The sequence below is a fragment of the Hippopotamus amphibius genome, chromosome 1 (genome assembly GCF_030028045.1).
Source record: "Hippopotamus amphibius kiboko isolate mHipAmp2 chromosome 1, mHipAmp2.hap2, whole genome shotgun sequence".
In the NCBI taxonomy this organism is placed as follows: domain Eukaryota; kingdom Metazoa; phylum Chordata; class Mammalia; order Artiodactyla; family Hippopotamidae; genus Hippopotamus; species Hippopotamus amphibius.
The window spans coordinates 232011737-232026353 of NC_080186.1; the positions used below are offsets into that span (position 1 = coordinate 232011737).

The 14617-nt window shown below is 34.7% G+C and overlaps 1 protein-coding gene across 4 annotated transcripts in view; it reads right to left on the reverse strand.

The window, feature by feature from the left end:
- MAP3K1 (mitogen-activated protein kinase kinase kinase 1) overlaps positions 1-14617 on the reverse strand; it is a 71436-nt gene that overhangs the window by 14095 nt on the left and 42724 nt on the right. For all 4 annotated transcript variants that reach the window (XR_009054844.1, XM_057743303.1, XM_057743321.1 and 1 more), the window contains exons 4-10: positions 10954-11154; positions 10401-10517; positions 9873-10021; positions 4154-4275; positions 3469-3550; positions 3171-3354; positions 1007-1285 (exon numbers count right to left, since the gene is read on the reverse strand). Coding sequence is in view for 3 of the 4 variants with exons in the window: in XM_057743303.1 (XP_057599286.1) it covers positions 1007-1285; positions 3171-3354; positions 3469-3550; positions 4154-4275; positions 9873-10021; positions 10401-10517; positions 10954-11154 (1134 nt within the window). In the remaining variant the exon portion in view is untranslated. The remainder of the gene's footprint in view (positions 1-1006; positions 1286-3170; positions 3355-3468; positions 3551-4153; positions 4276-9872; positions 10022-10400; positions 10518-10953; positions 11155-14617) is intronic.

A 14617-nucleotide genomic window follows, 5' to 3' on the forward strand; every position in this document is an offset into this window, starting at 1 on the left:
GATTATTCAAGTATCCCACTTGGGATGATAAATTATGAGGTCGCTCAATTTCGACTCCAAACCAATGTTCATAACCACTATGCTACACTACCTTTCAAGAAGAAGATTTGCTAGGCATAGTTATTATAGGATGAATTAGAAAAAGATTAAGAGTGGAAGCAGAGAGATGAATGGATTTTAAAAACAGACCCGATAAGAATTATTCTACAGCAGTGGTTCTGAACTGGGGGCAGTTTTGACCCTCAAGAGACTTCCAGCAATGCCTGGAGACACTGTTGGTTGTCAAGACTAAGAGGAGGAGAGGGTGGCCACTGGTATCTAGTGGGTATAGACCAGGGTACATACTGCTGAACATCTTACAATGCATACGACAGCACCCCTACCCCCAACTAATAATCATCTGTCTCAATGTCAATAAGTGCTGATGTTGAGAAACCCTGTTCTAAAGATACATACACTCATAATGGAGCCTACAAAATTACAAACAGAGCAGCCTCCTTGTCATTCCATCTCACTCTCAGACAACTTCTAACAGGTTAAACTAGAAAAACAACCCCTATGTCATGGAGTTATCTTTTGTGAAAAGGCTTCTGAATTTCCACACAATAATGTTTATTAAAAATCAGTTCTTCTTAATGTCTACTAATATCAAATTAAAATCAAAGTAACTTTGGTTACTTTGCTATCCCATAAAGGATTTTTAACTTGGTCATGTATAACATAAGGCAAATGTAAAGATATGAACAGCAAGCTATTGCTACTTTAGAGTCAAGTAAATAGCATATAAAAAAACGTGACCAGATTAAAATAAGTAAAATCCAAATGAAGAGACTAAATGGAAAATTGCAATTTCCTGGGATTATGGAATAACAAAATTTGGATTTTCCAAAATTAAATTAGGTAAAGTAGATTTACTGAATCTTAAAAATGACATCTGCAAACTGTCAGGAAAAAAAAAACCCTAAGCAAACCCATAATGCTGTGGTTATAGAATAAAGCTACTTACTAAAGCAGCAACGTACACTTTGTAGACAGGGTCACCACAGACCATTGATAACACGCTGCAGCATGCCTCCACCACATCTCCTGAGATACTGGTCTGGGAGGACCCGCTGGCGGCTCCAGCACTCGGGCTGCTTCCACCGCTGCTCCCGGAATTTCCAGTGCTCTCCCCATTCGCCAACAGCAGAGCCCCACTAACATCGTGGGAAAGACGTCTGAGAGCCATCTCTCTTACATTCCAGTTTCTAGAAAATAAGCAGCCAACGAGTTCCATTCCAAATACCTATAATCAAACAAACAAAATGAATTCAATGTGAAGAAAAACTAGTGTTTTGAATTAAGTATGATTTTTGGTTACTAAAGGAGAATTGGACACTTCTTAAATCTTCTCCACAGTATACAATTTTCAAATGTGTCCTTATGGACATACTCAAGTTTAACTGGTAATTATCAGAAGTCCTTAACATTTATTAGCTCAAGTAAAACTAAGAGTGAACACCAGTATGTAATTAGATGGATATGTATGTATTTCTGTACTCCTGTGCTTACCACAAAACAAAATAAACATATATGTGAAGAACCTCAAATCTGTATCTGTGTTAAGGTAATTTACAGAGAAAAAACTGAAGATTAAAAAAAGCCAAATCAAGAAAGGCACTGGGGCAGGTGTTCAAGAGATAAGAGTACTTCTCTTAGCAATGATAGTAGTAAGTCAGAGCCTCCTTTGGTTAACTAGAAACAGCATAATGAATGGAGTGGAAAAATCAAGACTAAAGAGAAACACTGTGTTCAACTCAGCAAAGGGCAATGAACACTTATAATTAAGTGCATGTCACTATAGTCATCATCTCCACACCTACAGAGCCAGAGAGTCCCTAATGAAAAGAAAGGGTGCATGGTTTTGACATCACGGGCCAGGTAGCTAGAAGTAAACCTAGCATCTAAGATAACATATCATATAAAAAATTTCTGAATGTTAGAGATGATTAAACACAATTTGGGGAAAACAAATCATGACATATTTTTTATGTGTTCTGTTTTAAAACTGAGAGTAAAGGAGAGTGAATCAATTAGAATATAGTGAGTTTATTACACCGACACTATTAAATAGCATATCACTAAATCTTAATTATGTGTTATATGATATTCCTAATTAAAAAAAAAACAAGGACTATATAGCCTAGTCCAACCTAAAACTTAAGCAAAACAAACTAGACCACTGCCTTGAAAAAATGGCATCCAGCAGCTCAACATCAACTTGAGAGTTTTCTTGCGGACTCATGAAGAGGCAGGGGAGGGCCTTATGTTAAATACTATTAATGAACTAGATAAAATAAATAATGTATTTATTAAGTTTATAACTTTTATTATATTCCTATTAGGTTAACATGCTAAGAAAAGAGAATTCAAAAGCTTCAGGACTATAATGGTCACAAAAAGAAGAAGTAGATAACTCCTACTGATGCACAATCTTAATGAGTTATTGTGTCTGTTTACAAATTTAATAGAATTTACCAGATTATCAAAAACATATTACTTCACTATAATCTACTGGAGATGTTGTCTGGTTTTGGATTCCACATTTTAAAAAACAATGGACTAAGCAGATAACAACAAAGAAAATCATTAGAATCCAACCAACCAACCAACCAACTGAAATTCTGATTTATTAAGGATGAAAAAGCTTTTGAAGAAAAGGTAAAGTAACGGAAGCTGTTCATACAAATAAAAATGACTAATATAAGGTAAATACCACATATTTTTTCTTATTTATCCACTCAGCAATTACTAAGGTACCTAACATATGCCATGAGAATATGAATAGGAGAAACTGGGTTTAAATGGCAACAAATAAAAAAAAAATGACAAATTCTTGGCAGGATGAAACAAATGGTTCTAGTGTCTATCCCTGAATAACCTTTTATGTCTGTTAGTTTAGAAAGATGTTTCTAGAGATGGGAGGTGAGATTACAAAGAATTTTTGAAGTTTAAGCTCTATAATAACTGGCACAGTATTAACACCAAAGGTAAAATTAAAATTTTCAGTGGAATAAGAGCCATGATGGAGGCAAGCAAAAGTACTTCCTTAAATTACAAGCAACTGGGGAGACAACTACATTAATTAGTCTAAAAATGACTCTGAGAAATGAAGAACAAGAGCTACTTACCTGAATCCATGGCTCAGCTAAATCTTTATAAGCAGGAGGGATGTGCTGAGTTCCATAATGAGTCAGGTTGAAATTGCTCTCTTGATTCCTTCGTTGTGATCCAGCCAAAGGATGCTGTTGTGTGGTCTGCTGCTGTGCAGCTCGCAGGGAAGAAGGGGAATCCACAGGACTTGACAACTCGTGGCTAAATGAAAAGTAAACAAAGCTTGATAAAAGTAATGAACAGACTTAAATAACACTTTGAGAGCATTTTTATTCTTTATTAAACATATCCAAATCATTAATTCATAACTGTTACCTGTAGAAATCATGGGATCTCCACTTAGACCTACAAAGGGGACATATTAAAGGTTCTCTGTTTCTTCTACATTCTTCTGCCCCTGAAAAATTATGGAAAAAAAAACTTATAAATGTTTAACATGAAGTATTTATGTAATAATTGTTCATAATGGCTAGTATAGGATTTATATGGAAGGAACCTCAAAAAATTCTATAATGTTTACGTAAAAGCAGGCAAACACAGAAGGTTAAATTATCCTGAGGCTCATAATATTTTTGCAAATGCTATTTTATTAGTTATATAACATGTATTTTGTTGACTGTTTTTCAAAACACTGCCCACTTCATAACCTGGTAATGTTATTCCAAACCCTGCTTTGATGTTACCCTCTCTGGAAGGCCTGCCCAGCCCTTCTTCCACCTCCTTTCCTCTACGTGCACCTTTCAGATCAGAACTGTTTCTAATTCTGTGCACGCCTTCCATTAGCACGTGTCACACTTCATAACATTTCTTTGCTTACACAGCTCATCTCCTAAGAGATCCTAAACTCCTATTTGTTGAAAACTTCACACAGGGCCTAGTTATACTTTTCTTCTCTCACCAGTCTCAGCAAAGGCCATGTTAAAATCCTAAATAATATAGTTAGCTCATAAAGTAACCATGCTGAGTAATAAATTGCACAGGGAGAAAAAGAGCCACATACAAATTGACATGCAGTGGTGGTGCAGCTTGTTCCTGCAGCCATCTTCACACACTGTAAGACTTTCTTCATCAAGCATGCCCAACAAGCAAATAGGACACATCTGTTCCTCTTCATCTTTTATACTATGAAGAAGGGGAAAATAAAAGCATTAACCACAAAAGAATGTAACAGAATTAATGCCATATGCTTAAAATAATTGTGGCTTTAGACTATGAAAAAATTAATTAGAAATTCTTGTTTAGAAGCATCTTGTATATAAATTATTTGAGAAGTATTTCTCCTATTAATATACAGTAACTTTGAATCAGATTTATGCCACTATGTATTTACAGGTTGTGGATATGCTTTAACCTTTCCTTGCTATGAATATAATTCAGTATATGAACTGCAGTCCTAGAGAGATATGTATTCCCAAAATTCTTTATTGCATCTTTTGAATAAACAAACTGAAGATGTGACTATGTACAAACATACTACATGCTAACAGTTTCAAGACTTCAAGTATTAGAAGGACTGTAGAGCTCATCTATTCCACATCCTTAAGTATTAAGGCCCATCTGAGACACTTTTGGTATGTGTGTAAACTGTTCCAACTTTCCTAGAAACAAGTCTAGAAACAAATATGTCACATTTTTAATGCACACAACGTTTCAACTAGACTTCTAGGAATATATTGTAAGGAAATAAGGAGACAAATAATAAAGATACATGTGTGAGAATGTTCACTGTAGTAGTATTTAGAGTAAGGAAAAAAAATCAACCAAAGGAACACTAGGAGGTTAAAAAAATGGTATACCCAGACACTGTGAAGCCTTTGAAAAGGATCACGCCATCCAGAAATGATGACAAAGAAAAACATCCACACTATACTATATGATGAAGAAAAGGTAACAAGACAGAATTCAAACTTGTAGAGAATGGTTCCATTTACGGCAAAATTGTAACTTTATTATGTGTATTTGAATTATATTGTATATATTTGACTGTTCCTATTATTTACAAAGTGAATAATAAAATCAGTAAGAAGAATATTAACAACTCAACAGTAAAACGAACAAAGCAGATAAAAAGGCAGTTGAAATAAAAAAGATCAATAGCCAATAAATGTGAAAAGAAAAGTACAAAATACAAGTTAAACTAATAAAGCTCTATCTTATTTTGTCTTTTGGCGGGAAGTGGGATAATCTAATTGACAAAAATTAAATAGGTTGATAAAGGCATAGGAAAACAGGCTCTCATACACTACTAGTGGCAGTAAAAAAAAAAAAAAAAACAAACAAAAAAAACAAACCCTGAAATTTTTAGGAAGGAATTTGCTAGTATTTTTTTCTCTACATCTGTGTCTCTATTTCTGCCTTGCAAACTGGTTGATTTGTATCATTTTTCTATATTCTGCATATACGTGTTAATATACGATATTTGTTTTTCAGACTCACTTCACTCTGTATGACAGTCTCTAGGTCCATCTGCTAGTATTTTTTAAAACACTAAACGTACATATCCATGCTGTATAACAAAGGGAGATCAACTCTATGATGGGTGATGCCTTAGAGGGCTGGGACAGGGAGGGTGGGGGGGAGTCACGGGAAGGAGGGGATATGGGGATATGTGTATAAATACAGCTGATTCACTTTGGTGTACCTCAAAAGCTGGTACAAGAGTGTAAAGCAATTATACTCCAATAAAGAGCTTAAAAAACCAAAACACTAAATGTACATAAACATGACCTAAAGAAACCTCTTTCTTGAATGCTATCCTTCAGAAATATTTTATGTTAACAAAAAAATAGGAAATTTATTGCATTTAACAGGCAAACAAAAAATTAGAGGTGTACTAAATGCCTATTAATTATGGCAATGGCATAACTGTCTTATTCATACAATCTTATGTAGCTATAGAAAGTAGTGTGTATTTTTGTACTGAGGAAAATGTTCTTGATATATAAGGTAAAAAAATTTTTTTAATTTAAAAAGCAAGTTGCAGATCAAAATATATGTCATGACTATATTTGTTTAAAAATAGTAAAGATGAGAGAAGTACTGGGCTGTGTGTGTGTCTGCGTAACCATAGAATGTAGAGGAGAGTTTTATATTTCTTGCTTTATATAATTTTAAAAGATGTATTAAATTGTTAATGGTAGTTATTTTGTGTGCAGCCCAGACTGGAGGGAGGGGTTTTGCTGCTATTTTTACAAATTTTTGTTTGAAACTTCATGATGTAATGAGTAGCTTTTAAAATCAATAACAACATTTCCATTACAACATAAAGACAAGATTCTGGGATATTATAAATAAGATCATATGATCAGTGATCAATGCCCAAGATCATAAAGCAGTTTGTGGCAGATCTATCATTAGGCTTTAATTTGAGAAGAATATCCCATAACCTACTTACTCCTACAAATTCGAGTTTCTACTAATCTCAGGCTTTCCCCTGGGCTCACTATTACACTTCTACCACCTTAAGCTATAATTCTTAAAAATACAGGTCTGAGTGACTGACAGCAAATAACAGTTCCCAAAAAAACTTCCCTGAAAGCTGAACAAATATGTCATCAATGTCACAATGTGTGATTCCTGAGCTATAGCACACTTACTAGTCTTTCTCCCTTCCAGTTATCTGTCCCGTCTATCTCTTTTCATAATTATGGAGCTACGACGAGTAGGGGAAAAGCTGTCAAAATATGTATGTATTCCGCCCCCCCCCCAAAAAAAGTATGTATTAATGACAAAAACTAACGAAAACACTGCAGAAATGATTTATACAACAATCTATAATAAAAATACTAATGGAAAAGATGACCCAAGATCAACTAATTTTTTAAATACACCAAAATTAGCTTATTCAAAAGACTTAAATACAGGAAAAGTAAAGTTCCACAATTTAGTCAAATTGCAAGTGCAACTTATTACTTAATTCCATTCTGGAGTGTCTTCTGCCTATCTTTTTTCCAAGTACATATTTTGTAAACATTATTCAGATCATTTATCTATATACATGTACAATCTCATATTCTTAAGAAATTTATCATAAAAATTCTACTTGTCATCAAACTCTTCAAACGGTGGCATAATTTTTAACTGAGTAGGTAGATCCTAACTTCTTAAGCATCCACTTTTTGCTGGACATTTGTTTCCACATTTTAAGAAAACACTGGAAACATCTTTGTGCCCTCTTTTTTGACATTGCAACGATTTTCTTTCTAGCAATTTTTTCAGAAGTAAAATCACCTGAGTAGAGAGCAGGGATTAACAAACTAAAGGGGGATCAAATTAGTCCGTGGCCAGCTTTTGTAAATAAAGTTTTAAAGGAACACAGCCACACCCATTCAGTCACATATTGTCTATGACTACTGCAGCTCCAAGGGCAGAGCTGAGTAGTTGTGACAGAGACCCAGTGACCCTCAAAGCACAAAGTATTTCGAGTATAAAAATGTCACCTGTCATAACACCACCCATTAATAACCATTAATTTTTTATTAATTTCAATATTTATGCACCTATAGTACCTTTTATATATAAAAAAATGGGTTCATGCATGACAAATAGTATTATAACCTGGATTTTATTTCATGCCACTCAATATTCTTCAAAAGCATAATTTTAATGGCTGCATGAAATATTCATAATATGGGTATATTTTAACCATTCATTTGCTGGATATTGAAGTTGTTCCCAATTTTTCACCATAGCACTGTGAGAAACAGCCTTATATATGTCTTGTACATTTCTCAGATTAAAATTATTTCTTAAAAAAATACATTTACTGGATCAATGACTATAAATGTTTTAAAAAGTCACATTAGTTTTTTCCAGAAAGGCTATACCACTTTACATACAGTAAAGCGTATCTTTCAAGAATTTTAATTGTCTCATTACAAAGGATCTACTGAGCATTTCCTTAGTGATTAGATTGCCTGAACGGTTTTCATATGTTTGTCAGCCCCTTGAAATTCTTCTTCTGTGAAAATTCTCTTCATGCCCTTTGCCCGTTTATGCACTGGACCGTACATAGGTTTCTGTTTGCAGCTTTTACTTTGTTGGTAAGGTTTTGTTAATTATTTTTTATAAGCATATTCAATTTGCCCCAATTCTGTTTTTCATTGTTTCTTATACACCATTTAAAATTATTATAATGCAATAAGATCTCCAGATAAAGTTTTTTATTTATTTTAGTCTTAAAATATTTTAGATGTAAAAATCTGTGATTACATGAAACATTAACTTACTTACCTGCACAGTATAATCTTAGTAAGATTACAACTTCTTTGGCTCCCCCCCCCCCGATACAATAAATCCAAATGAGTCAATAAAAGCCCCCAAATTATGGACAGCCCATATTTAGAGGGTACTTTTTTCATCTTAGAGAGAGACACTTTCTATTTTAACTATGGCCACCTGGTTTTAAGCATTTATTATTTTTTTCCAAAATAAAAAGCTAAAGAAATATCAATCAAAAGGAGAAAAGCTCTAGAATAAGTTTGGGTAAGGAGACTTGAGAAGTAAAGCTAATTTTTTCATTTATTTAGAAGAAATTAACGGTAAGAGAAAGAGCACGAACTAGAAATCAGGATACTCGGGGTCCAGTTCTGCCTTTGTTCAAATGACCTCTTCTGGCTTTACTTACATAACACTGGACCATGTAAACTAGAAAATCTGAAGTCCCCAAAACTCATAAAACTCTCATTCTAAAATAAATTCATGGGAGACTGGGATTGCCATATATACATTACTAAAAAGAAAAAAATATCAAATTGTACACTTTAATGTATGTACTTTATTGTATGTCAACTTTATCTCAATAAAAGTTGTTAAAAAATAAAATCAATTCATTTGGTAAAAAAGTAAGAAAATTCATTTACTTTTTTCACAGATGAAAAAACTTCTCTCTCACTTCTTTACTTCATCATGCCCTTGTCCTGATATCACTGCTTTCTATTCCTCATGAATTCTGAAGTAGTTACAATATTTAACATATTGATGCGATGAGAATGAGACAATTGCTTAGACCAGTGCTTCTCAGACTGAGGTTCCTGGGAACACCTAAGAGATGCCCTCCTAAAAGAAGCAGCACTCCTTTCCGGAGTAATTTTTAAGAACCTCATTTTTTCATTAAAGCCAACAAAAAAATCTTAAAAAGAAAGAAAATTGACATGACTTTTTATGACACTACTTAATTCTTTCACACCTGTCATACTGGACTACATCTCAGATCCTTCACAGTTATGAGTTTATTCTTATCAGCAACTAGGCAATGGAAAAGTTTGAGAAGCACTGCAGATTTTAATTAACAACTATGATTAACAGCTACTGTATCTCTTAATTACAACTGATTATAGTCTCTTTGTTTAGAAGAGCCTGCTTATGTGATAAAACCTACCTAATGAGACAACATATTAGGTGCTTGGCACAAAGTAATGATTGATAAACCGTAGCCACTTATTTTATACCTGCCACATGATTTTTCTTGTAAAAAATTTGACATTTATTACATTCTAATATTTAAGGTGTTATTTTCAACACTGTAGTTTTCAGGATAAAATATCCAAATATATATACTTAGATGATCTTTAATATTTTTCACCCTTGTTTTACCTTGAAAACCATGATTCAATAGTTAAATCATTTTAGAGCAACTTAACAAGTATATATATATAAATTATCCCTAAAATTAAAAAGTAACACTGGATTAATGCTTTTAATTCCTTAGAAGTACTAACCTGTTTTCTGAACTAGATGTAGAAGTGCTAGATGATGACAATGTATGAGAATTTGACATGCGTGAAACAAACTTCTGGATGGTGTTACGAGATGGAGCTTTGATCCTTGAGCTACGCCTACTGTGATATTTCTGGAACAAACTCTCAACCTGACATTGAAAAAAGATAGTAACAATGACATTTGTGCCATAATATACATATGAAGAGTTCTAGAGGTTGAATTATTTGCCTTTTATTTTATAAGTCTTTCACAAAGCCAATTTAAGAGCTTCAAAAATAAGAATACATGTAGCTTACTAAGGACAGTATTTTTACAGCAGGTCAGTGTTTACTTTTTCTCAGTCTGGAAGAGAAAACTAAGTAGTCAATAGATTATAACAACTATTTACAAACAACAAGTAATCCTTACATACCTTCACACCTTTAAAATGAGAACCGTCTATTTAAATTTAAAGTCATGGAAAAATTTCAGGAATATCATAAACGTTTGTTGACAGTTTTACTGTAACGCATTTATTAAAATATCACCTCAAAATTCTTTAAAGTTTTCCTCCACAGCATTGGGTCTGAAGGTTCCAGCTGAAACACCCGGAGCATAACAAACAGCAGATGAATACAGAATGTTCCACGCCCACAGCTGCAGTTCTAAAGAGTTAAAACACAACACACCAAGTCTATAGTTTAATAAATCTGTGTTCTATCAGAACTCCTAAGCTGATCGCTTTTCAAATATTTCCAGGTTTATTATACTAAGCTTTCTATAACTTGCTTCATGACCCTTATATAATAAGACATATAAGGACATGCAAGAAAAGCCCACAGCTATCTCCATGAATTAATCTCTTATTTTTGGTTTATTAAAAAGACCAAATTTGTATTCTGAAGTATGTATAGTATTTCATAGTAAGCCATAGTAAAACCCTTCATAAACACATTAAAGTGTTTATTAGTTCCCAAAATATAACTGAATTCTCTTTAGTTTACTAAAGAGAGTTACACAACTGACCTAAACTTAAGAATGTTACAGTGTATAGAATTAGTACCAGATCCTAATAAAATGTAAAATGGTGATAATTCCTACCTGAGGCCCGATAAAGACCCGGTATTTGTTGTCTGGGCTGTCTCCTCCAATCAGGAAGGAGTTGGGTCCTATTTGCTGCAGTAAGTACAGCCTGGCCCGCATCACTTTGTTTACACGGCGGTTTGTTTCCTCGGGGCTGTACGGTGAGAAGCCATCTGGTGAAGGGGCTCTTCGAGGTGGTGTGATTCTCCCGCTCTGAAACTTCACAACATTTAAAAAGTTAGGTGAATTGCTCACTTCTCCATGAGAAAAAAAATTACCTAAAAAAGGTCATACCAGACACCATTTTTTATATTCCGAAAAAAATGCCTCAATATATAACATGATGGGACAAAATATGTTTTGCAAATGCATTTGTCTGACATACTCGTTATGAGTAAATTCTAAAATCTGTCATCCCTATAACTATCTCTGGCTGAGAGAGACAACCATGTAGTAATTTTACGAATTACTGTATAAGTATTTGACTTCTTTGAAAAGTATTATGTAAAACAAAATAAAAAGCACAGAAAATTTGCCTTATAAGCAGGTAAAATGACTTGTTTCTAGTGATAAAAATTAAGCATCCAATTTCCTGGCTTCCACTTAAGGGATTACTAAATGCTCTTTTGTGATTGGTAATTTACAAACAGCTCCACGGAATTTCCCCCATGGTACACTCTGTAGAGAACTAGTGGCAAGTGACTCTCCCAGACTGGCATCTCACTGGAGGCTGATGAAAACTCTCCTTTGGTGAAGATGATATATGTCACTCCCACTTCACTTCACTGATTCCCCTAGAACTTGTCTTTCCATCAACGCCCGGTGGAAATTCTAGGTTCTTTTTGATGCCTAACTAAATAGTTAAAAGGTAATAAAAGCTGGCAAGAAAATGAAGCAGTTGGACGCATCATACAGTGCTGGTGGGAATGTAAACTAGGAATTCTGCTTTGTGAAACAAATGATCCAGCAATGCTACTCCTAGGAATATACCCAAGAAAAATGAAAAGATATGTCCACACAAAAATTCGTACAGAAATGGTCACAGTAGCATCATTCATAATAGCCAGAAGTGGAAAACCAAATGTCCATCAGCTGATGAGTGAATAAACAAATATGTACATCTATACAACAGAATAATATTCTACAGTTAAAAATGAATGGAGTCATACCATGGATGAACCTTAAAAACATGAGGCTAAGTGCAAAAAGCCAGTCGCAAAAGACCAAACATATTATATGATTCCATTTATATAAAATGTCCAGAATAGGCAAATTATATAGTCAGAAAGTAGATAAGTGGTTGCCTAGGGCTGGGGAGGGACTGCTAATTCGCCTGGGGTTTCTTGTTGGGGTGGTGAAAATGTTTTAACATGTATTGTAGTGATGGCTACAACTATGTGAACATACCAAAATTCAATGAACTGTACAATTTAAACAGGTGAACTCTAAATTATATGAATTATATCTTAATAAAACCATTATTTTTTAAATAGGCAATTACTAAAAAAAAGTAAAACGAAACCAAAAACAAGTACACAAACATGTGCTACTGGACTTGCTAAGTATTCAGACTATGGATATGCTCACAGATGTGCAAAATGATGTATGCATAGAAAGTATCTTTGCAGCATTGTTTTTAGTAGTGGAAGTTAAGAAGGAATATAAACATCCATTAGGGGACTTCCTTGGTGGTGCAGTGGTTAAGACTCTGTGCTCCTAGTGCAGGGGGCCTGGGTTCGATCCCTGGTCAGGGAACTAGATCCCACATGCATGCCACAACTAAGGAGCCTGCCTGCTGCAACTAAGACCTGGCGCAACCAAATAAGTAAATATTAAAATAAATAAATATCCACTACTATGTAGTTCATCAAATAAGCCATGATTTATCCAAATAATGAAATGCTAGGTAGCTATCATAAAGAGTGAGGATTAATAACTTTGTCTAGCACATATCCCGCAGTGGGTGTAGGGGAAGGGAGACAATTCTGTATTTACTCGTGGTAGGCTTTTACTTTGATGGTCTCCGTGAACCACACCTCCCAGCATTTACACCCTCCTGTAGTCCCCTACCACACTGATTCTGGATTTGGGCGTGTAACTAGCTTTGGGAAATAAGGCATTAATAAACATGATGCAGGTGGTGGCTTGATAACCTGATAAGAGCATCCATGCTGGGATTTGCGGTCTTGAATCACTTTTTTTTTTTTTTTTTGGCTTAACAGAACTTTATTCTCTCAGAGTTCCAGAGGCTTGAAGTCCAAGATCAAGGTGCTGGAAGGGCTGGTTCCTTCTGAGGGCTGTGAGAGAGAATCTGTTCCATGTGCTTTCCTAGCTTGAAACACTTGTTGCAACCTGATTTCCATAGTGTGAGAAAGAGATGCCACCGGCCCCTAACTGTCTGAGCAGACATGTGAGTGAAGAAGTAGTCTTGGATATTCCAAGTTCTGCAGATGCCACAGGGAGCAGACAGAAGCCACTCCTGCTAAGCCCTGCCCAATTTGTAGATTCATGAGCTAATAAATGACTGTTCCTGTTTTGAGTTTTTAAGAAAATAGCTAATTTAAACATGTGTCCACATACAGCCAATAAATACTGTTGAGAATCTTGGGCTTTACTGTAAAAGGTTTACTTAAAATTTACTTTTTGAAGTATTTATATGCTTTAACAACCTCAGATGTGTGGAAAACCAAATTTCCCCCTTGTGGTCACTATAGCTCAATCATTTTGCCATTCACTCATTTGCTCTTCAAGGTTAGAAAGTTTAACTTGCATTTCTGCCAGTAGACGTCTTTCTCTCTCTCAGAGGGTTAGCACCTATCTTTTTATAAGTCTCTTTGATGTCTGCTCAATACAGAAAACACCTACATTCTCATCTATGCTTCTGCATTTAATATGCTGTGAGATGCTGTTCTGGTTCAAGTATATGAAGAAAATCTGGCCTCACACATATGTATTTGGAAAATCCTTTTCAAATAATAATGAATATTCTTCTTTGAGCCTACATCAAAGGAGTAGTTTCTTAAAGGGGGCTGTAACGTGGAACTTGAAACCACATAAACACATTTTTCCTACTTTACCTTAAAATCCAAATGGCTTATTTTATACACTTGGAATGGATCATTTACTAAAGAATGATTTCGTTTCATCATGCATTGGTCATATGGAAAATTCTGGTTCACTAAGTTATGCAGATCTTCCAAAAGTTCATACATTTCATTTCGCAATATACCAAAAAAAAAAACCCCAAAACCAAAAAACTAACATTTGATAATATCGTTGGCCTATTAGAAAAGTCTAATTATTGAGACGCTATCAAGCTTACAGTGGTGGATATGTTTCCCAAAACTCTTAATTTTTGCCTGAAATCTCAAATTTTACTACTAGTAAAGAAACATATCATTTGTTGTCCTTGAAGTGAGTCTTAACTCTTCTTACAGGAAATGTGTGCCAAATACCCAAGTGAAGAATACAGTTTCTACTGTCATAGCTTTAATTCAGGCACATTCACCAGCAGTTTTACCCACCATTGTAAATGTCAATGCAGTGAAAGAGGCAAACACCATCTCAGTTTTATCACACATTAGTTTTGACCTGACGGATCCACAGAAAGCATCTCAGGGCAGGTTCCCCCCAAGCGGGGGTCTGTGGGCCATCCTTTGGGAATTGTTGCTCTAACAGATGG